This window comes from Ostrinia furnacalis, unplaced genomic scaffold (assembly GCF_004193835.3).
Source record: "Ostrinia furnacalis isolate ACB-3 unplaced genomic scaffold, ASM419383v2 OfSCF1452, whole genome shotgun sequence".
In the NCBI taxonomy this organism is placed as follows: domain Eukaryota; kingdom Metazoa; phylum Arthropoda; class Insecta; order Lepidoptera; family Crambidae; genus Ostrinia; species Ostrinia furnacalis.
The window spans coordinates 204635-229142 of NW_021131691.1; the positions used below are offsets into that span (position 1 = coordinate 204635).

A 24508-nucleotide genomic window follows, 5' to 3' on the forward strand; every position below is an offset into this window, starting at 1 on the left:
ACTACACTAATATCTTCTTCTTTTTCTTCTTCTTCTTTTTGTTGATGGCAATGAACTTGTATATTTTCGCCACTGAGGGCACACTGTTCCAATGTTATAAAGCTGAAGAGTTTGTTTGTTTTCTTGAACGCGCTAACTAATCTGAAGAACTAGTGGTCCGATTTGAAAAAAATAGTTTTGTGTTGCATAGCCCGTTTATCGAGAAAGCTTTAGGCTAATATAACATCACCCTACAGCTAATAGGGGCGGAGCAATTAAGAAAAATGTTGCAAAAACTAGAAATATTATTCAAAATATTTTCAAGCATACGAAGTCGCGGGCACAGCTTATAAACTACTGGAATTATTGAAATAAGAGACTTTCATAGGTACGCAACAGATCTTGTAATTCTCACCACAACTTCGTGGAATACTAGAAACTCCTGTGAATTGAGAGGAGAAAGAATGGAAAGGATCCAAACTTCAAATGACTTGAATAATTTATTCTATTCTGAGTTCAGTTGAGGTTACCGAAAATTTAAAATTTACGTCCGATTTTGTGATGGAATTTCTCCGGAAGTGAATTGTCGATCGGCGACGAACTGTAAAGTGTGGAGATATTATACAAAATTTACTACCCACATCGTGTTCGGAGTTATATCAGATGCACCAATCGCGAATGGAAATGGCGGTGCCGCGGCGAACGTTCACTATGCATATTTCATAGCCTGGATGACTTGATCAGAAAGGATTGCGTCTGACTTACCTATAAGTTACGAGTATAGCTGGGACATTTTGTTTGCGGGATTTCGAGCTGGAGTTATTTCGGATTTTGCCTACCTGTGTCTAATAAATTGTGGTAGAGAATTGCTAGATTGCCTTCCTATAAAATAGAATTGAAGTAAATGAAGTTTTAAGGATAGTTTATTTTTGAAGTCCCAGCTTACGCACCTATGTATGTATTACTTACTATTGATAATAGCGAAAACAATTTTGAAGATCTAACAAGAGAAGAAGCAACTATTAGTATAAGTAATAAAAGGAAAACAGGTATAACTTCCAGAATTACATTTGTAGATAGAACAATTTGTTTTAAAATGTGAACCCTATTTACCGCTTCTTAGAAAGCTTAATGATACAGCAAATTAAATTGTGGACACACCCGACCCGATCCAATCGGCGTGTTTTTCTAACTTGGAACTGTGGTTGCACAAGTGAAAATTATTGCTCTTCCAACCGGCAGAATTCTAAATTGAATTTTGTAGTGTTACGCGGAGCTGGATTATTTGATTTGCTGCTGCCTTGTTACGGGTTTGACGATGGCACTCCTAAATATAGAGCATCGAATGCTCTCTGAACCACAAATTGACGAAATCTAGTCACAGATTTGCCGGAATGATACAGAGCATACGTTCATTTTAGACTTTCTCTGTTTTAAAAAACTACAAGAACGATTTTTTTAAAATGTTGCTTTGAAGGCACAACTCTTCATCTCAAAATGGATGTTTTTTATCAATGGCTTTTATCAAAAATATTTTCGTACTGATATTACAATTTGCTGTATCTATATTGGCGAGTTGAAATGGTTTTGGCACGTTTGTTAACAAAGCTTTTTTAAAAGTGATACGATACGACAAACGCAAATCTAACATCACTTTTTTATTTATTTTCCGATACTATCACTGTTCCGGTTTCGGATAACAGTAAATTTTTATTTCTGGATACAACTGAAACATTAAAAGCATAAACGGCGATAGCAGTTTGGTAATGATAGAAATCTCATACCAAATTACTGCATGAGTAATTTTAAAATATTTTCAGCTTTCTTACGTAATGGTTTAATATCATAAAGTCATAATGCAGCTGCGTTTTTGATCACTTATCATTAGGTAAGTACTACATTTATGTAGTCGTGTAATTTTTCCGTTAAATTTATCGTTGGAAATTCTAATACAACCATTGAGATGTCACAGTATTTAGCTTTCAACTGGTTGACTCAGATATTAAACGAACCGTTTGAAGAAATATTTTTTCCACGAATATCTACTCGTAAAGTCTACGTGCGTTATAAAAGGGTTGCAACAAATATTAAAGTAGGGACTAATTAAGGTGCCATCTCAGACAGCTTAGTAACGTACGTTCTGATTAGTTCGTTAACGTGGTCTCGAGCTGCCAGAATATCAAGCTTAATGCTTTCAGTTTCAAGTAGAGTGGCCAGAAAGGTCACAGTGCATTTGGAACTTTATACGTTTAACTTATGGTTGAATTTTTACTTTGTGGAAGGTTGATGTTCTGATGACTGTTCATGTGCAATATAGCGTTACAGAAATTGCGATCTACTAATGCACGTATGTAGATTTATATGCGTAATATAGAATATCTGTTTTAGAAATTACCAGCTTGATAACAAAAACACAATGAAAAATTTTTTGCTAAAAGAAAACCACTAGTTTGATGTTGCATGTCTATTTCAACAATTTGTACACGCTAGTTCTAAACTTTTAAAGTTGGGAATTAGCTCGGTTGGCTAGCTAAATCTCATTTTACATTAATCAGTAAACAAATAAAAGCTTAGAAAAACATTTGAAGTAAGCAACGCTCTGTCGAAATTTAATTTTCAATGCGTTTAAAAAACATTCTTATTAAGTTGAAATAAAATTAAAATTATTGTAACTATTTGGTGTTGGTTTGTAGAAGTTTAGGGACTAGCTTTAGATAAGTTTTTTCTAGAAAAATAATCAGCAAATCTAAAGGACTTGACACACCAAGCCAAGTAGACTGCTTGAGCTATTCCTAATTTGGTTTAAGGACCACTGAAGAAAGAAAATAGAACACTAAGAACACTTAAATAGTGTTTTAGGTGTGTTCTAAGAATGTGAAACTAAAATAGTATTCTGATAAGTAAGTGGTTTATAACACAACTAAGTCCTTACAAATTGGTGCGTGAAAACCTCAAGCCACTCTAGTTCTAACAATTTCAAATGCTCACAGCCACTTTGAAGATTGAGGTTGCCCTGTGGTTAGAGATTCTATTTTCAGTGTTCGAAATGATATTAGTTTCTATGGCATCTTCATTAAAGTTCAATTTTGTAGCGATATTTTACACGCCCCGAGTTATTAAACTGAATAGGCGTTTAAAATTTTAGTAACTTGACATTAATTAACACTATAAAGTTGGCTGTATGGCATATTATGCCTTTGCACTTTTCTTACTTCCCTACAAAAAACAAAGAACAAAAAACATTATCGTTCATATCTACTCGGCCAATTTAATGTACACAATTTACAATAAGTTTGAAACACTTCTTTATCACAATTGAAATATTTGAAGCTCTGTACCTGTGACATAACTCTCAATATTTAAATTTCGAGGCTAAGGCTGTGTTGCACCACCTAACTTTGACCATAAATTTAACGATAACTGTGGGTCTAGACAAAATGCAATTATAATCGCAAACCAGTCGAAAAGTGGTCGAAAAGCCCCTTTTTTGTATGGAATTTAACGGATTCGATTTTCGATTCGATCAAAAAGTGCGTTTTGTCTAGGGGGGCTGGTGTTTTTTGTATGGAGTTTGACAGATTTTTGACGTTTGTCAAAGTTAAAGTATGGTGGTGCAAACCAGCCTTAATATTCTAAAACCTAAATCCTTGTACCACGGCCTTATTTGCTAATGCATTTAGAATGGATTGCGCTGGCAACACCGCAGTTATATCTAGACGCGAGCATTATTTAGTCAGTAAGTATTACGCGGTTATGCACAGACGGCAGCATTTATTAGATTAGTGGTTGTAAAATCGACTCTATTTCCTACATAAGATGCTATACTTTTCAGTTTATACGTCTACTTGTAAATCAGACTTCATTGTAAGAAATTAAAGGTTCAATTTTCAGGTGTCTTGAATTTATTAACATATTTTTTTCCAAATATTAATAGTGTGAACTATGGGTTCTTGACAGTGGCTATGTGCACAAACCGCATGAAGAAAGTTCATTAAGAACGCATTTCTTTGGAGAGCTCTATGTATAGATAGATAAACGCGTTTTTTCACGGCGCATTACACCCAAGTCATGATGGGTGTCGGAAATGAGTTTAAAAGGTCAAGCTTTGGCATTTCTCAGTTATTTTGGAACAAATTAATATCGTTGAAACACAGAAAACTGCAGTATAAGTAACACAAAATTGGCTGAAATTTGCCTCACGCCATGCTTCTAGTTTTGCTCCAAGTTCTACGCTAGACGACAGCATATCAAACATATATTTTTTGTTGCAAACTCAACCCAATTACAACTGAATAAGACCCCTCAGTATTTAGCTTGACATGCCGTCCGTACATGAACTAACGGGTGCGTTTATTAGTGCGTAATAACTGAGTTGAAATGTGCGCGTATGCTAGGGTAAATACTGACGTGAGTTACGTGCGGTTACGCGCGGTGTCTAAATATACACGAGTAACAGTTTTCGTGTCGTTAAAGGTATCAACTTAACACTATCCTTAAGCGCACTAATCTTATACATAATAATAGCTTCCCTAACTCACAATCCACAATTAACATTTTCCGTATCCTGCAAACGAACGATTAACGTCCGGCTCAAAATATCTTGTTTTAAAGAGTATGTATAAAATAATGCATGTAAAAATAACTAATACCCTTACTCTAACCAGTTACAAAGGTAAACCGAAGCCGAAACTTTTGATTGTGCAGTTCTCCCACTGTAACGAAAACTTGAAACTCGCTAACTAAATGTTTTCGGTTTGTTTCACCCTTTCCGGGGCTACTCGGGCGAATCCTTTAGGAACCAGGAAAGTAATTGAAGATGATACGTGATTGGGGAGGGAATGGGCTAGCGTAACTAAATACGGGCTTACTTTTGGATTAGGCAGAGTTGCCCAACCTTTTTGACGGACTCTTGAGTTGATCTTCGAGAGAGTGAAAAGTAGTTATTCTGATTTTATTCAAACGTGTTCCGTAGAAGTTTTTGACCGCAATTAATTTTAGGGATTAAGCGTAACTTACCAGTCTAGTGTATTCATCCTGTTCTTCGGTAACGGGCTTACTTTTGGATTAGGCAGCGTTGCCTAATCTTTTGACGGACACTTGAGTTGATCTTTGTTAGAGAGTGAAAAATTGGTTACCTACTGAGTTTTCAACTGATTGAAAAGATTTCCCTTCATTTCGTTTGTTTACAAAACAAGTTATGAAAGCGTATTGGAGTGGAGACCCCGCAACAACACCCGCGGAAGGGGAAGACCGCCTAAACGATGGACAGACGACATCCGGCAGCAGGCTGGAGTGAACTGGATGCGTGTGGCCAGGGACAGAAGTCGGTGGAGGGCTGAAGAAGAGGCCTATGTTCGAAGGCGAACCCAAAGGCTGCTATAGATAGATAGATAGATAGATAGATGACTGATAATAGGTAGGTATGCGTATTTTGCTTGTCGGTTGATTATGTAAAACCAAATCCTCGATATTGAACTACGCGCATCCCTAGTGGACTTCATTTAATTGACTGTCAATACCAACTGCATCACCTGGTCAGACATCCTTGAAGACAATCGCACATAAATCGACGTCGATCCGGAACGGGTCCGGACCGGATTGGACTGACAATCGCTTGATGAAGATCCTGAGAGACCCTAACAGCTTACAGCAAATACACGTGAATGATAAGCTTCGTGTGGTTTGTGAGTTATGCGATGGTATAAAATTATATAATTACTAGCTTTCCGCCCGCGGCTTCGCCCGCGTGAAAAAAGGACTGTTTTTAGGGTTTTCCCGGAAATTATTCGAAATTTTGTCGCCGTAAAAACCATCTATGGACTTCAACGAACATTAAAAAAAAGAATTGGTAAAATTAGTCCAGGCGTTATTGAGTTATTTTCATTTTTATATTATAGAAGATTATTATAAATTCTAATAAAGCTTAAAACTAAACCCCCGTAGACCCGGATAGATTTATCTTTTTGAATTGGTACTAAAAAGCGACGACTACAATATATGAATGAATTAATATGAATATTCAAGTTTGTTAACTACAAAGTGTTAAGCTGAGTTGCACCATCTTATTTTAACCGTCACTATAACCGGTGCTTTTTGTATGGAGTTAGACAGACTTTTGAAAGTTAAAGTAAAATGGTGCAACGAAATCTTTTGCCACATCACTGGTAAGATGTCCAAGCTGTTTTTTTTTTCATAATTGTAAACTGTGTTTGCAGGCACTTATAGTATATTTTCTTGCAACACAATCGTAATTATAATAACACCCCGTCGTTTTTTTTTTAAATATCATTGTATATTTCTAAAAAAAGCACCCGCAAAGGTTCAAAAATTACCGACAATCGCTTCTTTAAATATTCCCCGCTCAAAGCCCTTTGCGTTTCCCGCCAGATTGTAAAATTTACATAAAAAAAATCCCCCACTTTTCTCACTTGATGTAGTTTTAATATCTCGAGTCAAAGGCGTCTGAGAGTTGGAAGCAACAATCGTTTATGAATGCTTGGACTTTAATTTTCTTTTCATCACTGTGACCCTTTCAGAGACTGAATGGGCGCCGCTACAGTCAGGGTTGGCGACTTCCTGTAATAGTTCCACGCTTTTTTGTAAGAAAACTGTTCCTAGAAAACTTTCTTTTTCAACATTTTGTTAAAAACTGGATCTAACGTCCTAGTTTCTGGTCACTGGAGAGTAATACAAGCATAATTAAATTCAAGAAAGTGTGAAATATTTATATCAGCATTATTCTCGTGAGCATGACTTTTGTAATTATACCATTTACTAATTCAAAAATAAATTATACGTTTTTACGTTTTCGTTTTCATCCTAATGACGTCCACTGCTGGACAAAGGCCTCCCCCAAGGTTTTCCACAATAAACGGTCCTGCGCTGCCCGCATCCAGGCTCTTCCCGCGACCTTCACCAGATCGTCGGTCCACCTAGTAGGAGGCCTGCCCACGCTACGTCTTCCAGCCCGTGGTCGCCACTCGAGAACTTTCCTGCCCCAACGGCCATCGTCTCTACGAGCTATGTGCCCCGCCCACTGCCACTTGATTTTAGCAATTCTGCGAGCTATATCGGTTACTTTGGTTCTCCTGCGGATCTCCTCATTTCTGATTCGATCACGCAGGGAAACTCCGAGCATAGCCCGCTCCATCGCCCTTTGGGTGACCTTGAGCCTTCTTATGAGGCCCATAGTAAGCGAATTCAAAAATAAATTATATTAAAAAAATATTAAATCTAAATTATTTTAAACCAAGCTAATCAGTTTGGCTGAAAAAAATTGTAGTGTTATAAAAAGATGAATAATTACACAGGGCAACCCTAGTGCCCGTTTTTATGCCGTTTTGATCATTAATCCGACCTTTTGAAGTCTCTACGCCGACATAATTGATACCCACAAAAACTCCATGAAGTAAAAGGATAGTTAAATCAGAATAACGCCTTAAAACAGGCTCACAACATTTCATCCTGAATGCTCGAAGGCTTTTGATGGCTAAAACATAAAGCTTTCCGACAGTTACGAAAATATTACTTTATTACAGCTGAATTTCTACAGAGAAGTGATTTATAATGGAATAGGTCTCTGCTCGCATCTTAATTCGCGTGGGTTTCGTTAAATGTAAATTAATGATACTAAGTTTCGAAATCCATCTCGTAGTTTTTTCGTAAAGGAGTAAAGTTATCAATCCATCGTCTCGATTCACAGTTCGCGTGGACGCACAGGGTGACACACGAACCAATCACAGAGCTCTATTCAACGCTGTGCGTTCGATTTTCTGCTTCCCTTAAGCGAGTTTGAGAATACGGGCGTTAGTCTCGAAGCTGTGACAAGATTAATGTTATAATAGAACCTGCGTTTTTAACATCTACCTACTTCCCGAGAAACTACTTTTTTATGATGATTCACAATATAAATCATCAAAAATTTTAACTTCTTTTTTGTTGTCCGCAGATCAAAAATGAGGCTGACAATCTCACTTCGCTTCTTCCACTTCTTCGTGCTGCTCCTTTCTGCGACGTTGTCGAACGGCAACGACAGCGAGCTGTTGACCTCTGCAATCGATTTAGTCGAGTTCGACTACACCGACAACTGTGCCGACAGGGCGTCGGCAACGTGGGACGCGCTCATTGGCAGCCCTAAGGGCTTGCAAACTAAGGTTAGTGACACACTTTTTCTTTGAATACTATGCCATTCATAAATGTTCAAGTTCACGTGACTAACAAAATAAACGAAGTATCTACATTGCTGATGCTTAACCTAAAAAAAAAGTTAAGAAAAAATATTAATTTATTAAAACTGTATTACGTTACGTAGGAACTACCTACTTACTATAGCATAGTTCAAATCTAATGTTGAACTAAGTTTTTAAATCAACTTATCTGACAAAAAGTGAAAGATAATTTCTTTTTGCTACCTACGAAGTCTACAGTTAAAATGTATTAAATAAATGTTAATTCACATGGAATCGCAATATAAATTAAACTGAAACGAAACCTAATAATTATGAATATTACGCGTGAATACACTATCAAATAATATTGGCATGATAATATTACGCATTGAAACATCACGGATACGAAACCATTTAACAACTTCTGCGAATTTCGTTTAATAGCAACGTTTATGTTGCACTATCATTAACGCGTGGCAAACGAACTGAGCATTTTAGGATCGAATTCCACTCCCTCGCAGCCTAGTGTTGTAAAGGTATCGACATTACGAGGCTGACCTACAAAGACTTGAGCCCTGAAGTCTTTAAGACTTGAGTCTTAACTCGTGGAACCCTAAGTGGTCGCATGAAACCTCGCCAACAGGTACTATTGTACTGTAATATTGGTACCTATGAGGATTGAGGAGCTCTACCTACTCATCGTCACTGTATGATAAATAAGTGCTGGCTTGGACTTAGCGGGCCGGCCTCGTTTTCTTTTTTGTCCAATAGGTAGTTTGAGCCGAATTGCTAGACCCAAAACGTGTTTGCATACATATTTTGTTAAAAATTTGGGACAGTCGCCCCGCCCCCATTAGAATTCGCGCGCTGTAACAATCTGTAGTTTTCATTAATAAAGCGTATCAAAATAAAAAACATGAGATCTCAAATATAATATCAGTAACCAATAAATCATTAACCCTCGCTGTACGAGGTGGGGTGTGACACACCCCAGTCCTTTAAAAATAGCCACAATTTTAAAAATTTGCAAGTGCTGAATTTGAAATTCCCAGTAGCTGGAATTATGACACTGCTGCTTCGATCAGCGTTGCAAAATCAGTCCAGCGGTGACTACCAACTGAGTTACATGCCTTTAAAGTGCGTGTGGGTGTCACACACCCCACCTGGTACGGGACGTTGTTAAAAAGTTTTAAAAAAAATTTAACAGTTTTGGTGTAATTTATATATTTTTACCTTTGTCAATTGAATAAAATTCAATACAAATAATATTATTTTTCGTGATTTTTACGGTATCTGAAATTTTCAAGAACTTTTAGTCAAATGAGATGANTCAGTCCGCGAATTCAACAACAACAGTGCACAACTGAACTCGACGCAAAACGCGATGATGTAAATCCCGTCCATCTGCCGCCATTCACTATAATTATGCTGGCGGCGGGTAATTACTCTCAATGTGCGAGGAGTTTGCCGCGAAGATCGGCTATGTAAGCCATCTTCGGGCGCACCAGCGCCGCTAAGACAGCTAAGTCGAAGTGGTCACCATGACCGAAATCGGTCGGATGAATCATCATCATCAGTAGGAATCACAGGCAGGCATAGCTGCAAGTCTCAGATCAAGTCCAATACTTGATCTTATTTTTTTGATTGAATTGTGGATTTTTTAGATTATCCGTGTCAATGGGTTTAAATAAACCGGCTTGTCATGTAGCAAAGGTCTGAGATTTTTCTTGTCAGTTCGCACTCATGTGTTACCGGACCTAATAAGCGAAGAACACTGAGGGAGGTACTTTGTTGCCTTCCAGAGGTTTTGGTTCCCATTTGCATTCCGAGACATATTTGCCAATCTCTGTGTGAGTGATTCGCTTCAAGTATAGTCCAATAGTGTGGGTTGTCTGCCAGACGAAGGCGGGGATTTTTTTCTTGACAGCAAGAGGGACCGGTGCCGCTCGCGATCAATTATTTACTAGACCAAGCAGCAACTTGAATAATTTACTTAATTAACTGTTAATATAGTTAGTATTAAGTTATTCAATCAATTTATTAGTATGTCAACGGCATTAAAGAATAAATAGAATAGTTAGTTCTTCTGTTATATCGTTTACTGATGGGTCAAAAATGGGCCCTAACGTAGGCTTTGGCGTGTATGGAGAACAGCCGAAGCTTAGGCTATCTCAAATCCTGGGCAAATTTGCCTCTATCTTTCAGGCAGAAGTCTACGCCATTATTAAATGTGCGGAAGCTAACCTGCGAAAAAATTATGCCAACCACATAATTTAAAAAATTATGCCAACCAAATAACTCAGTCAGGCCGCGCTGATGGCCTTAAACTCCAACTTAATCACCACAAAGTTGGTAGAAAACTGCATGAGTCGACTGAATACCCTAGAAAAACGTAACAGAGTAACGCTGAGATGGGTTCCAGGTCACGCGGGAATCGTGGACAGTGAAAATGCCGACAAACTGGCCAGAGCGGGAGCGGAATGAACACAATATGGTCCAGAACCCTTTTGTGGCATTCCCAAAAGTCTCGCTCGAATGACCTTGGAGAACATCTATTTAAACAAATCCTTTAATTTAAGGCATGGTCAGACACGCCAGGATTAAAGCTCAGATCATTCCAAAGCTCTCATAAAAGCCTATGACCGAAAATGCTCTTAGCAGATCATAGGACTGAGTAGGATCAAAATGCGCATCTTAGTTCGAGCCTTCACTGGACACTGCAGCTTAAACAAGCACTTTTCCACTATGGGACTGTCCGAATCAAGAACGTGCAGGATGTGCCAAGAGGCAGATTAAACGCCACTACACATTCTCACGGACTGCGGACCTTTGATGCGCAAGCGGAGCTTACACCTGGGCAAACACATCCTAAGCCCACAAGATGCAAACAAAACATGTCACCCCCCAAAAGATACTGCAATTCCTAATGGATGCAGGACTCGGAGGCGAACTGTAAGGAAAATAGCGGCGATCACAATAGATCGGTCCAGTCGCAGTGATACTAGGACTTTATTGAACTAGAATAGCCTCTCAACTCAATAAAAAAGCGTTCGAAACACAAATTAGTACAGTATAGGAGAGGAATAAATTGCAAATAGTTTGTACAGTATCAGTATCGGCGCGCCGACAGCTGGTCGTCGGCGGCGGCGGCGTGAAAAAATTCGCGGCGGCGGCGGCGCGCCGGCGTGGCGCCCACCTCTACCTCGTACACGGAGGGTTAATAAAGCAGCTCACAAAACTTTGCTTAGAATTAACTTTTTTGTAGTTCGTTCAGTAAAACCTCAATTAGAACCGAATATAATACGAAGATGTAGGCCAAGAAAGGGAAATGGACAAAATAAAATAAAAGATCTACCGCACCCTTTATGTTGTATAAGACACCCAATATGTGATGCCTATGTATGTATCTACTATCTTGATATTTGTCCCGGATACAACCTTGAACGCTACATGAGTTTCTGTTACACCTAACGTGCTTCGTAAAAAGCCGACCTTACTATAAAAATATCAAGGGCACGAAAACAAGTGACTCTCGGTAAACAACAAAGAAGATGTTTACCAACACCCAGGGGTTAGAGTTTTGTTTTGAAGATGATCGCGGTCGTTTTCCCGAGGTTCAAATTATACGGGTTAGTAATTTGAGGCCTCGTTAATGAATTTTAGAATACAAAATTGGAGGGATAAGTCAGCAAAAAGTTATACAGATTTAAATCACTGTCGAATTCGAATGTCATTTGTTTTTTTCCTGGAATCGATAGAAATGTGATTTAATTTATCAATAACAATCTAAATAACGATTCTGATAACGTCCTGTTTTGCTTTCAACAAATTCAGGTAAATGTAGTAGGTAATTACTGAAAAAAATACTTATGGAATACGACCAAAAAGCTCAGTTATTTTTATACCTTAGTTACTTAACCCTATGGGCTAAACTGTACGATTTATAGATATTTATTTTCCGCAGTTGGAGCGGGACAAAGAATACAAGATCTTCGTAAAGAAGAACCTTGAAGAACTTAAGACTATCACGAAGCACTCGCTGACACAGACTGATGATTTGATGAAGCGTAAAGTGCACCTTCTACTGCAGCCTGGTGATGTTTTGTTGGACACCGACCAATGGATAAGAGTGAGTATTATTTATTTTCCGTCCTACAAGTAAATGATTCCTGACCTCATAAAGGTAGCAGAAAGGCGCTGGATGCAGGCTGCCACCAATCGGCCATTGTGGAAATCATTGGGGGAGGCCTATGTTCAGCAGTGGACGTCTTATAGTTGAAATGATGATGATGATGATGGAGTAAATGATACCAGCACGGCTTCACCGGTATGGACTTCTATCAATTAAATGTATGTTGATAGATCAGACAGTCAGTAACAGTTGCTTTTTAAAACTATTTATTCTAGATTGTACCTATACGTACCTACATTAACATATCTACATTTCACATGCAGCAATTTTATAAATTGGAATTTGACTTTATTTTACTAAAAGAGCAATTTGCAGTTAAGCATCAAAGCTACAAGAGTTCATTTTCTGCCATTCGCATGTATTTTCATCTAAAATTCAGATCAGCATTTCAAAATTCTGAAACCGTTTCATTTACCTGTGATAAATATTACGAGTACACGGTCTTACAATCAAGATGAGTTCAGTAGTCTTACTTGTGTAGGACAAAAAGATTCAGGTTTCAGGTTTAGCTTTGATAGACTTACCTATTTATTTCTGTAATGATTAAAATTAAAGTTGTCCACACATTTTGAGCCTATGAGGTACCTAATGAGATGAACCAGTTTAATCTTGGAGGAGTATTTCAAAATAGAAGTAAAAGTGATACTATGTTCAAGCGTCAATTTTGAGAGGAAAACTGATGAGTAAGTTATAATGTAGCCAAATTTTCAGTTAGGTAATGTGCTATCAAACAATTTAAACCGGGTCAGTAGTTATTATAAAATAAATAAAAGTCTAGCATTTGTCTAACTAATGCGACTTTCAAAAATTTCATTGACCTTAAATCAGACTTCTACTGACTGCTACTTCAATTACACCATTCCGTGCAACAAATCTACTGGTTACAATTTTCATTATGAGATCCTGTAATAAAATGATTTGGTTATTTTTATTGCTATAGATAGGATAACGTAATTCCACATAAATCCTGCGTTTTATTTATGAGATGGCAGCACGGGCGCGTCCCGGGGGATATATTGCTTTCCCGTTACCTTTACACGTACTATCGGTTGGTAATTGCTTTTAAAGGTATAGGCTTAAAAGTTATTAAAAGTAGTGAATCTTTATTATTAAAAAAATATATTTTGTTGAATTTATTTACTGATATAAATTACATAACAGGTGTAGGTAAATAAGTATAACTCCAAGATTCTGGTTTCTCATCTTACATTACAATAATCTCATGAGACTTTTATTCAGGGCAGGCGCAACCAAAAATATTACTTATCAATGTTGGCAATATTGAAAACTAGCAGTGCCCGCGGCTTCGTACGCGTGAAAATCATTTTTGCTCTGCACCTTGTCACGACCACCTTTTTATAAACCTTTTACACACTTTTTTGTACCATAGATTTACCTAAGATTAACCTATTAAGAAAAAATAAACCAGTGTCAAATTAGCTTTTGTTTGTTTCACTCGCACCTATTACTCTTAGCGTGATGGTATATAGCCTATAGCCTTCCTCGATAAATGGGCTATCTAACACTGAAAGAATTTTTCAAATCGGACCGGTAGTTCCTGAGATTAGCGCGTTCAAGTAAACAAACAAACAAACAAACTCTTCAGCTTTATAATATTAGTATAGATTAGATTGAGCTAAGCTCATTCAGTTCCTGAGATATGAGAGCGGTGCGGGAGGGTTTGACATTAACGTATTATGATGTGACATAGCATACAAATCTGAAGCTTATTATCTGAAGTCTCGCTGGCGTTTGACGTTTCAAAAACACCGTTCCATGCTCCGCTCCTATACCTCAGGCACTGATTGAGGTAAATGTTAGACCATAACAAAATATATTTATTTACAAGAACTTACTAAAACAGGCACTCGCTTTATTTATAGCCACGAAATTATATGACGCTTTTTGCGTGATTTTAGTAAAACGTGGAGTTTCAAACAAATATTTTTCATTTGTCTAAGAACCTGGTTCATACATAAATTATTAATGTTAATTCTAATATTAGGCTAGACCCCTTGAGAGGAAGTGGTCGTAAATATTATATGCCTACGTAGGCGGGCCAACTTAGAAGAGGAAATCTAGTTAATCTTAGATGTGAGTGCTGAAATCAATAATTTATTAATAGAAAATGTTGGTTACAGCTGGTGACGTTTGCGGATAAGGCGCAGAATAAAATAAGGTTTGCGACCAACTACGACTGCGGGTCGAGAACTTGCGCGTTGCGAGGTAAGTTTAAAAGTAACCTTTAATATGAGCTTTTAGAGTTCACATTCGAGCAATAGAAGCACATAGCTCGCAGTTCTGATGGCCGCTGGGGCAGAAAAGTTCTGTGTGTGAGTGACGACTACTGGCCGGAATACGTAGTGTGGGCAGGCTTTCAGGTGGACTGACGACCCGGTGAAGGTCGCCGAAAGTGCCTGGATGCGGACAGCTCAGGATCGGTCGTTGTGGAAATTCTTGGTGGAGGTCTTTGTCCAGCAGTGGACGTCATTTGGCTGAAACAATCTATTAATCTGGAGCCTCAATCTATGAGCAAACTGAGCATGTAATATGGATATAGACGCATGTTTATAAAACACTTTAGATCTTGTTTTCAAAACGCGCGCTATTTCACTTCATAGTATCAATAATTAATCACGTTGATCAGTAATACTAATATTTTTTGATATTCGGTTTTCCTTCAATAAAACACCCACGGATTCCAAAAGAAAGCACTTTGATTAGACTCTGTTGCAGTTTATTCCAGAAATTCATAAAATAAAATCTACAGACACGTTTCAATAAAAGCAAACAGGCCTCTTTTGAAGCAGTTTCCTCTCTTTGTTTTTAATAAATGTCTGATATCTTTTATGATATAAATTCTATCTTTGACAGAGTTCCACAATAGTTTGGCGAAGGAACAAGATGAAGCAGTGTTGAAGAAAATGAAACAATCATGGGAGAGTAACCTGCCAGACATCAACGAATATGTAGAACAAATCCTGCCTCTTCTAGGAAATGCATCGAAAGGTACAGAAAAACAATACTTTTATAACTACCATTATAACAATTTTGAAACTTCGGAGTCGTGAATTTTGGGGGAAAAAAATTCCAATTATTACCAATTTAGAAACTATGGTTGTTTTCACTGTTGACACTTAATTAATTTTTTCCTATATTTGAGGATAAAATTGATCTTGAATTTCTTCCTATACCATGCTATGTCTTCGTATTAACACACTTTATTTTACTTTCATGCTCTTTTAACACCCTTTATTTAACTTCTATGTAATCTAAAAATACGTAGGTAGGTACTGTTGACTTTTATGTAATTTAAGGAAACATTTATTTAGCTACTTTAACTAGCTTAGTCATAAGTTTTTTCAGTTTTACCATAATATCGTTATAGTTATTCCGTTGTTATCTTAATAAACCAACATAGTAAAATACATACATTATTTATTAACCAAGCCATTATTTCCAGATTACAAGACTGTGGAAGAATACTGGGATTCCTTAGTAGAATACGAGGGTGCCATATTGAAAGCCCGCGAGCTTTGGGAAGGGGTGAAGCCTTTGTACGTAAAGCTACATAAGTACGTGGCCTTGAGGTTATTGGGCGACAAGGAGGTTGGGGGCAACTTACCGGTTCATTTGTTAAGTGAGTATATAAAAGACTTTCCTTCAAGGTTTATTAAACTGCTAAACCTAAATTCTAGCATGTCATCGAAATGACATGTCGTGTGATAACGACCTGCCGGTGAAACACACATCTCCCAAAGTATAACTAGAAAAAAATTACTAATTTTATACGTAGCTGTGTGTTGACACTGTTTTTTTTTATTTTAGTGTTGTGTGTAAAAATTATTAAAAAAGTTCAATCTCCGTAGGTACTTAATTACCTAAGTAACAACCCAACATAATCAAACATAATATTGATCCTTGATGGTTTTTAGCTGTAATTAACCCAAGCTTTACCTTGTAAAGTTTTGATATTTTGTTACGGTATTAAACCTTAGATCTCTTTTTTTTCTTCTTCTTTTTTAATTAAGATTATATTATTAGATTTTTGTATTGCATAAATTACTAATAGTCCCGTTAGCCCCTCGTGTTATTGTTACTCATACACTTAAAATTCCTATCAGTCCCACTTACATAAACGGTATCGTCAGATCAGACTAAAGCTTTACACAGCAAATTTTGGCCGTTACCAAAGAAACTAGCAGTAACGATTTTCCATGTCAAACATTAACATAAATATCGTCACTAACCCGCCCCAGGGATGTTACGCCGTTTTATTGTAGCCAAACTTCCCTCAGCTACAATAAACTATCCCTAATTTTCTTGTGCCAGAGAATGGTAACCTTTGGCACGCAAATAAGGATGCCGCTAATGAATAAATGGTACTAAATGGATACTTAAACTTTTATAGAACGGGTAGCATGAGCGTGAATAAATGAATCGATGCATAATATTAATTGGTTTTTGTTAAAGTTTAAAGGTATACGCGCACTATTACGGGGCTTTCGTGGGGCGTGAAACCGCGGTAAGACTCGGTTGTTCCTGGACCGTGTTTCATACAAAGAGCTCATGCCACGTAGGGTAGTAAATACAACGCCGACTAACAAAATACGTGTCAAAATAATGTCAATTCTTTCACAGGGTCGCTAAATGGTGACGACTGGTCCAATGTGATAGACAGTTTGTTGCCCAAGCACCCAGCAGTTTACCAGAAAGTTACCGCGAATCTTCAAATAAAGGTATGCCAAAGTCAATTTACTTCTTAATCTCAGTAAAAATAGATGTTTCATATACCTAACTGTTTTCTTTCAACAGAATCTCGGCGGAGAAAACGCTTTCAAAGCGGCAGCTAACCTCATCAAAGAACTGAACCTTGGTGAGATCAAGCCAGAGATATGGCAGATATCAGTGTTCAACAGTTCCTGCCCTCCCGTCCTCGTTGACTACTGCAAACCCAACAAAATGAAGGTGGTCACGTGTAAAGACGTCAGTATAGGAAATTATTTGGATGCGCACGAGACTGCCATGAAGATAGCTTTCAAGAAGATAACTGCTTCGTACAGCAACAATACTTTTGTCCTGAGGGAAGCACCACGTTACTCGGGTAAGTCAATATAAATACTTTTTACAATTTGGTTCCTCATGCATTCGTATTCGTAATTCGACAGACAATCTAAAAATTTCGGTTCGGAAATTGTTATAGGAAGTAAAATTTATGTAAAAACAACTTTATTTATTTTAAATTCATGTCTACTATTTAAATAAAATTCAAAATCTATTTTGAACTAACGGTAATTAATTTATAACGGTAATTACACAACTGGAGCTTTTAATGGCAAAATTCTTATTTCTAGTAAAATAGGTATTTAAATTTAAATGTAACATTTGAACCCCGGTTCAGCAGAATTTAGAATAAAATTATCTAAACTAAGATAAACTTATCTGAAGATTTTAGGTATTTAAAAATACTATGAAGCTTAACATTTGCATGAAATCTACCCGAGTCTTTAAAACGTACGACCCGTGCACGCCCTATAGCAGTGTGCATATACCTTTAAGCTACGGAACCCTAAAAATACATATCGTATAGGTATCTCTGAATATCTCAATCTCTATCATATCAATTAGCTTTTCTTCGCCGCCTATAGTCAAAATATCATAGCATTTTATACGCCTGTATGAACAGCTTCCTTCTTTTTAATGTTATTTGCAGTTTTTACATCTTCTAAACGGTTGACATGTTTTGTTTTTCAACATTTACCGTGCCATTAATGTAAATCCTAAGATTTACCAACGAAATGGTGGTAAGAGTTTGAATCACATACCTTTTAGGACATTTACCATTAGGAATTGGTAAATCTTAGGTTTTACTGGAATATCTTAGGATTTACTGCAATTCGAGCTTTTACAGTAACAGATACATAATTTGGAAAAGATAAGAGAAGGTAACTTGAGACTGTAACTGATACTGTTGTTATAACTCCAACTTTTCAATTAAAGTTGAGGATTGACTAATTTAGCCCTCGTCCTTATGAAGTAGCATTTATCTTTGGAATTTCAAACAATTCTTGGAAGTTTTAGAAATCAGAATCTATTTAGGTATCTACTAGATTAGTTAATTAAAATTGTAGTTTACCTAAGACTTTCTTAAGACCAAACCCTTTAATAACTTTAACATTAGTAAAGGTTCTTGTTAAAATAAATTCTTACTTTTTCAACTGATTCATTTTATAGTTAATTTTGGGGACTGTAGTAGTTACCTATCTTTATCTCTACTAGATTGCCAAGTAGGTAATAATTTTAAACTCGTAATTGTTATTACTGTTTTCTGTGTCAATTAATTATTTCTATTCTATTCTATTTAATTACTATTGTGCAATTTTCAGTTTGAAATATTCTGATCTGATAAAAATCTAGATACTAAAATTATTAAAATCCCTGGAAGATACTTCTGTGTGGTCAGTCGATAGTAACATCACACTATACATTTATGTTGCAAAATAGCCTTTGTCAACGAGATAAGTCAACGAGATTAGCTTGATGCAATCGTTTCGTGCTAATTCTTATATTTTTTACAGCAATATACGAAGCCATTCCAGGGTTCTTATCGTTGCTGGCATTGAGCCCGCACGCTTTGGCGAGGAACGACCTGTTTAACATCGAGCTCTTCAATCTGAACAACAACCACCATCGCATGGTATTGCAGCTAATACTCGCCCTAAGGGACTTAGCTAAGTAAGTAATTTGTGACGAAAATTGCATCAACATTACACACACTGGGTCATTTTGAAAACAGTTTTGTTACAGTCACCATTGATCCCACAGCTGTTTATAATCACCAGTAAAAATCTGAAAAATTTACAAGTGTCTAAAGAAATAAATTATTTTTCTAGTTTGGTTCAGATCATGACAATCTCTTATTTAGAACGAATAAAAATTGTGGATTTTTCATGAAAAGTGAACTATTCGATACCTAGTCCAAAGTAAAATCAAATTGATAGATAAGTTGTATGTAGATACTCTCAAGATTCACGTTAATTTAAAACTCGATTCTGAAAATACTTCGCTCACATTATTGGAACGCGTGCGACATCATTAGGAAGAGAAGCAGTCATGCATTCAATTATAATGATTCCAATAATTATGTAGGCAATAGCAACAAAGGGCTTCGATACAATGGTATGCCGTATGAATTGGGTGTTTTCGAAGGAAATTCAATACGTGCTTTCAATACAAAACGAATGAAACACTTTTCAAAAACCTTTGATATAGTGAAAAGAATATGGTTTTAAATGTTTACTTATCTTGCAGGTTAAATTTCTACCTGGCAGCTGATGAATGGAGACTCAAAGTACTGACGGGGAATACGCCTTCTTCGAAGACAGCTGCAAGTTGGAGCGAATTTAGAAGAAATTTCTCCCAACTTGAAACCTCGGATATAGATTTGTTAGGTGACCCCTATGTTCAATTCAACAAACCTTTTATTGGGTAAGCGTGCTACTAGAAACCTTGTTTTTGTCTAAAATTTTATGTGAACACATTGACTTACTGAGGGAAAATTATATTTAATTTTCAGGAAATTCATGGGTCTCATCCTAAAATATCAGATATATCATTCATTCGCTGAAGAACTCGAGTCTGATGATTCTGATTTGATCAAACATATAGCTGAACACAGTAATCGATTAAGGTACGAAGACATTTTACTACTTACTGCATTCAATTTACAGTTTCGTTTACCTTGCGTGATTCATGACACTAAGGTTGAATTATTTTTTCCAGTGACGTAATGTTCCAAGGCTTCAGTGTTAAATGGCCTGAACTCGTCAGTGATCTGCTATTCAAGAAAGAAAACGGTCTGGAATACACCGGTCTAATTGACTACTACCGATTGTTAGAAGAATATTTAGACGATCAATTCGATCCTGTGTTAAACAATATCGAATCAATAGACGCTTATTATGATCCTGCTGAACTTAACGTAGACGAGAAAGACCTTACGTACGATTTCGATGCAAATTTTGACGAAAATAGCGCTGTCGAATCCGATGAACATATACCAGATCTATCTGAATCGCCGAAAATCAATATCATCGATACTGGGGATGAGGACGGGGTAGAGACAACGACTGTCAAAATGTTAGAATCAAAACCTAACCTGACTGAATCTTACAACATGTATTGGTGGATAGGTATAGCAGTCGCGTTGGCTGTTGTCGTGATACTAATAGCAATAATCGCAAGGAAAAGACATAACCACCGAAAACAACTGGAAAAGCAAAGAAGAGAGAACTCGCGTGCCTGATTTGAAGAGTATCGGTTCTAGTAACCGATATGAAAGAAACAATTGTGTGAACTGGTGCCAATACTGTGAAGTGAAATACATTCTGCAGTGTTGTTAGTTCGTTTTTACATGTTTCGTGTATTCTGCTTAGTTATGATGAATAATTTGCATGTTATTATTTATTTTTAAGGTTAAATGCTGCATTTTAACTATACGATATCATCACAGAACAGCATTTTTAAAGTTTTATGCGTGTTCATTTTTTGTATGTTCGTTTTTGAGTACAAAGTTTGTATTTATTACTGAGCTAGATAGAAAATATGGAATAAATATTTTTGTACATATCACGATTTGCAAGATAGTTTATAAAAGATTGTTACCAAGAGTGTCTATTAGTTGTAATATTATGTAATATAGATAGATGTAATTTCGCCGTGCCTTACGCGTCTCAATTTCTAAAGTATAAGATCCATTAAGAGACAAAATTTGTAAAAAGATAAACTATGTAATTTTATAAAATTCTCTATTTACTCGGCTGTATTCTGTAAAACAATTTCCATAACATTTTTTGTTATCACATTGTCTGTAATTTCTTTCATGTTTTATACCTCTTACAACTTTTTTGAGACCTATATCGCAGTAATCAGGTTTAGAGTATTTTAATTAATGTCGTTTGTATTTTATGGATATTTGTTACATTATATTTTAACGGAGCTTTACCTTTAGTAAAGCGCGGATTAGCAATGATTGTGTCAGAACCGACAGCGGGGATAATAAATGTTTTAAACAATCCAGTCTTTTTACCTGCTTGAACTCTCGGAGATGTCACTTTTGTAGCAAAAACAAGACAAGGAAATTTCGAGTTGACGCAGTAACTGGCTGGGGTAAGTATTAGTTTTATTGGCGAAGAGCCAAGATGATTCGGCGATACACTGAGGAATATAAAAGGAAACATTCGTAAAAATGTCGTTCTTGAATCTCTATTGTCTACTAAACTTGGATGAAGTTTGGTGATTTTCATTTGTTTATTGCAACTGGCCGGCTACTGTGCCGGTTTTATTAAAACTGTCGTTAGGAACTAGGAATCGTGGTATCGATTCTTAGAGGTATTGAAACGATTCTTCAAGCTAAGGGCGTGATTATGCTGAGATGCCGACGCAGCGTGGAGAAGAAAATTTTATATGTACGAGTATTTGTATGATTGAAGAGTTCCATAAAATATAAATTAGGGCCCCGAGCCAGTAGAAAATATAACTTGCACCAATATAATGGTTACCTATAAATCAAAGGTTTACGTATGTGTAGGTACCTGTCTCTGATGCTTCTTTTGAGGCACTCCTGTCATATTTTTTGTTACTACTGGGAGAGTCGGAACTCGGAACCCCCAAACAGAAAATATTGTCTCGTGTAAAAAATATATCAATGAGCTGGAATTTTATTAGTAGTTATAGGTTTAAATGACATAAAAATAGGTAAGATGACACGTAGTCGACAGCACATTGGATTACCTACTTATTAGGTAGGTATACATTTTTATTGCATTAATGTTTCTTGTTACAATTACATAAATTACTTGCTACAGTAAAAAAATAGTCACTAAAAAGGAAACATCGTTAGGGACCCTCCGATTGATGGATAGATCTGCTAAGTGATTGATAAGTTCCTGAAATTGGCAACGAAATTGCAGTTCGGCTGGAACTTGCCAAAAAAGTTTCGGCTAAATTATGCCTACTGATCTAATCCTGTAAATTCTATCACTTAAACTTTACTAGCTTGTGCCCTCGGCTTTGCTCGCGTCGATTTTGTTATTTAATTTATTTGTTTGCAATATTGTAGTTTGAAAGGTATTATTGTATTTCCCTGAAAAAAAAAGCAGTTCTTAAGCTTTCTTATATTTCATAATATCCAAATACGAAATCCCGACTCAAATTGGTGGAATTATATTATTCAAAGCTGTTATTTATAAATACACATTTTTTTTTATTATAACATAGTTTTTTAAAGAAGAAAGAATGAAAGAAGCTTTCTTTAATATAACCTAGCTTTTACATACCTAATTAGTGAAAGATGCGTGATTTTCTACTTTCTCAAATGAATATGTGTTATACCAACTATTACACGTTCCTAAAAGTAAAGCTAATAAATTTCCCGTTCAAAGGGTATTACTGCCGGCGTTTTCAATGAATTAATAATCCAACCAGAGCGTTTTGTTTGTGAACGAAAAGGAAACCAATGGAACGGAATTAGTTCGTTTGAATTGAAGGTCTAATTCACTAGGATTATTTGATATTCATCATCATCATCAACAGCCCTTTACAGTCCACTGCTGGACTATGAGCCTCCTCCACTATAGTGGAGGGTTTTGCCATAATCTCCACGCTTGGCAGGCGGGTTGGAGATCGCAGTTTAAAAGATTGATGTTTTTCAGAGAGCGCTGCTGCCCATTCTCTGTTTGATGTGTAGTCCCTAAGTCGCCTCTTACGACACCCGCGGGAAGATATTATTAGGTATATATTAAAAGGGACACACTAAATAGTAGAAAGTTAATTGAGGTATTTGAAATAATTAAGTATGACTAATTTGTAAAAGGAATAAAATCAAAATACGATTGTTAAATGGGTTAGAAGACTGAAAACCATATTATGAAAAATGTATTTTGCGACAGCTTTTTTACTGTAGGTAACATTACGAAAATAATTTCAAGACTACCTTCTGTTCATGTTTGATTCCATTATGTCAGTAGTAGGACATAATATTATTTTTCCACGTTTTCATTTTGAGAAAAACTTTCTCATATTCATGACATGACATGATTATTATTATGTACCTACCTACTTCTTAAATAACATACATACCTACAAACTGTGGAAACAAACTAGCTCATCAGACTTAACAAAAAGTCAATAAAAGTTTTCAGTTTTAGGCATGACAACTTCCTTTTTCCGTAAAAAAACATCGATGGCAACTCCAAAAAATTTTTGAACATTTGTTTGTTTCGTTAACCTAATCAATTACAAAAGTTTCCAAGGTTGTCTCGACAGACAAAGATTGGACAGCGCGATAATCCAAATAGATGACGATGCCAATTAAAACTTCCTCGATTTTATAATAGTCGTGTCAATAGTCGATAATTTTAATGTCGATAAATCGATTTTAATTAACTTTTGCTTTAGACCATAGTCAAGCCAATTTCTAAATATGCCATTTTAACAAAAACCTACCAACTTGACAAAATACAGTAAAAAATATTGTAACTATAATGTTTCATTTTTTTTCTATACTTAATTTATTTTAAGTTACTGGCAACATTGGCATTCGCGTGAGTAAAATTAGTGGCGCGTGGTGCGTGGCCCTCTACGCACTTCAGTGGGATATCAAGTACATTAGAAAAACAGTTTGTGGAGTGCTATAGCCACAATAGTGAGGTGGTGGCCAAAACAAAAGTGTAGGTAGTTTGTTTGGTGTATAAGTGTGATTGGTGAATTTTAATTTTAATCAAGTTGTGAACTTGTGATTGTTATAAAAGAAAGATAGACTATAATTTGCTTCGGGAAGTGCGGTCTGTTCCAGCCATCTCAAGTGGCTGCGACAGGCGACACAATAGAAGATCAAGATATCGATATCGAACAATGGACAACATTATTCTGCAGAAATCGGCGCTCACCGTCAAAAGGGTAAGAATATTAATAGGCTAATGGTATTTTATTTACGCTCACTTCATCTTGACGAGAAATAATGATGAAAATTTAAATGAACAAAATCACAAACTAAGGATGAGCCTGAAAAAATGGTGTTGTTAATATTTTTGCGGAGTTTTGGACCTTTGTTTAGGTATTTATTATCTGTCAGTTAACAGCACACCAGGTTATAGGTACTGTTATAAAA

General features: G+C 36.4%; 1 protein-coding gene across 1 annotated transcript in view; it reads left to right on the plus strand.

Annotated features, from left to right (window-relative positions):
- Window positions 1–21413, plus strand: part of LOC114352780 (angiotensin-converting enzyme-like) — a 199639-nt gene extending 178226 nt beyond the window's left edge. Inside the window, exons 4-14 of the mRNA XM_028304503.1 lie at window positions 7928–8132; window positions 12112–12276; window positions 14481–14565; window positions 15214–15348; window positions 15803–15979; window positions 16981–17078; window positions 17155–17443; window positions 18918–19074; window positions 19651–19827; window positions 19916–20029; window positions 20122–21413. Of these exons, the coding sequence (XP_028160304.1) occupies window positions 7935–8132; window positions 12112–12276; window positions 14481–14565; window positions 15214–15348; window positions 15803–15979; window positions 16981–17078; window positions 17155–17443; window positions 18918–19074; window positions 19651–19827; window positions 19916–20029; window positions 20122–20644 (2118 nt within the window). The 5' untranslated portion in view covers window positions 7928–7934 and the 3' untranslated portion in view covers window positions 20645–21413. The remainder of the gene's footprint in view (window positions 1–7927; window positions 8133–12111; window positions 12277–14480; window positions 14566–15213; window positions 15349–15802; window positions 15980–16980; window positions 17079–17154; window positions 17444–18917; window positions 19075–19650; window positions 19828–19915; window positions 20030–20121) is intronic.
- Window positions 21414–24508: the final 3095 nt, after the last annotated feature.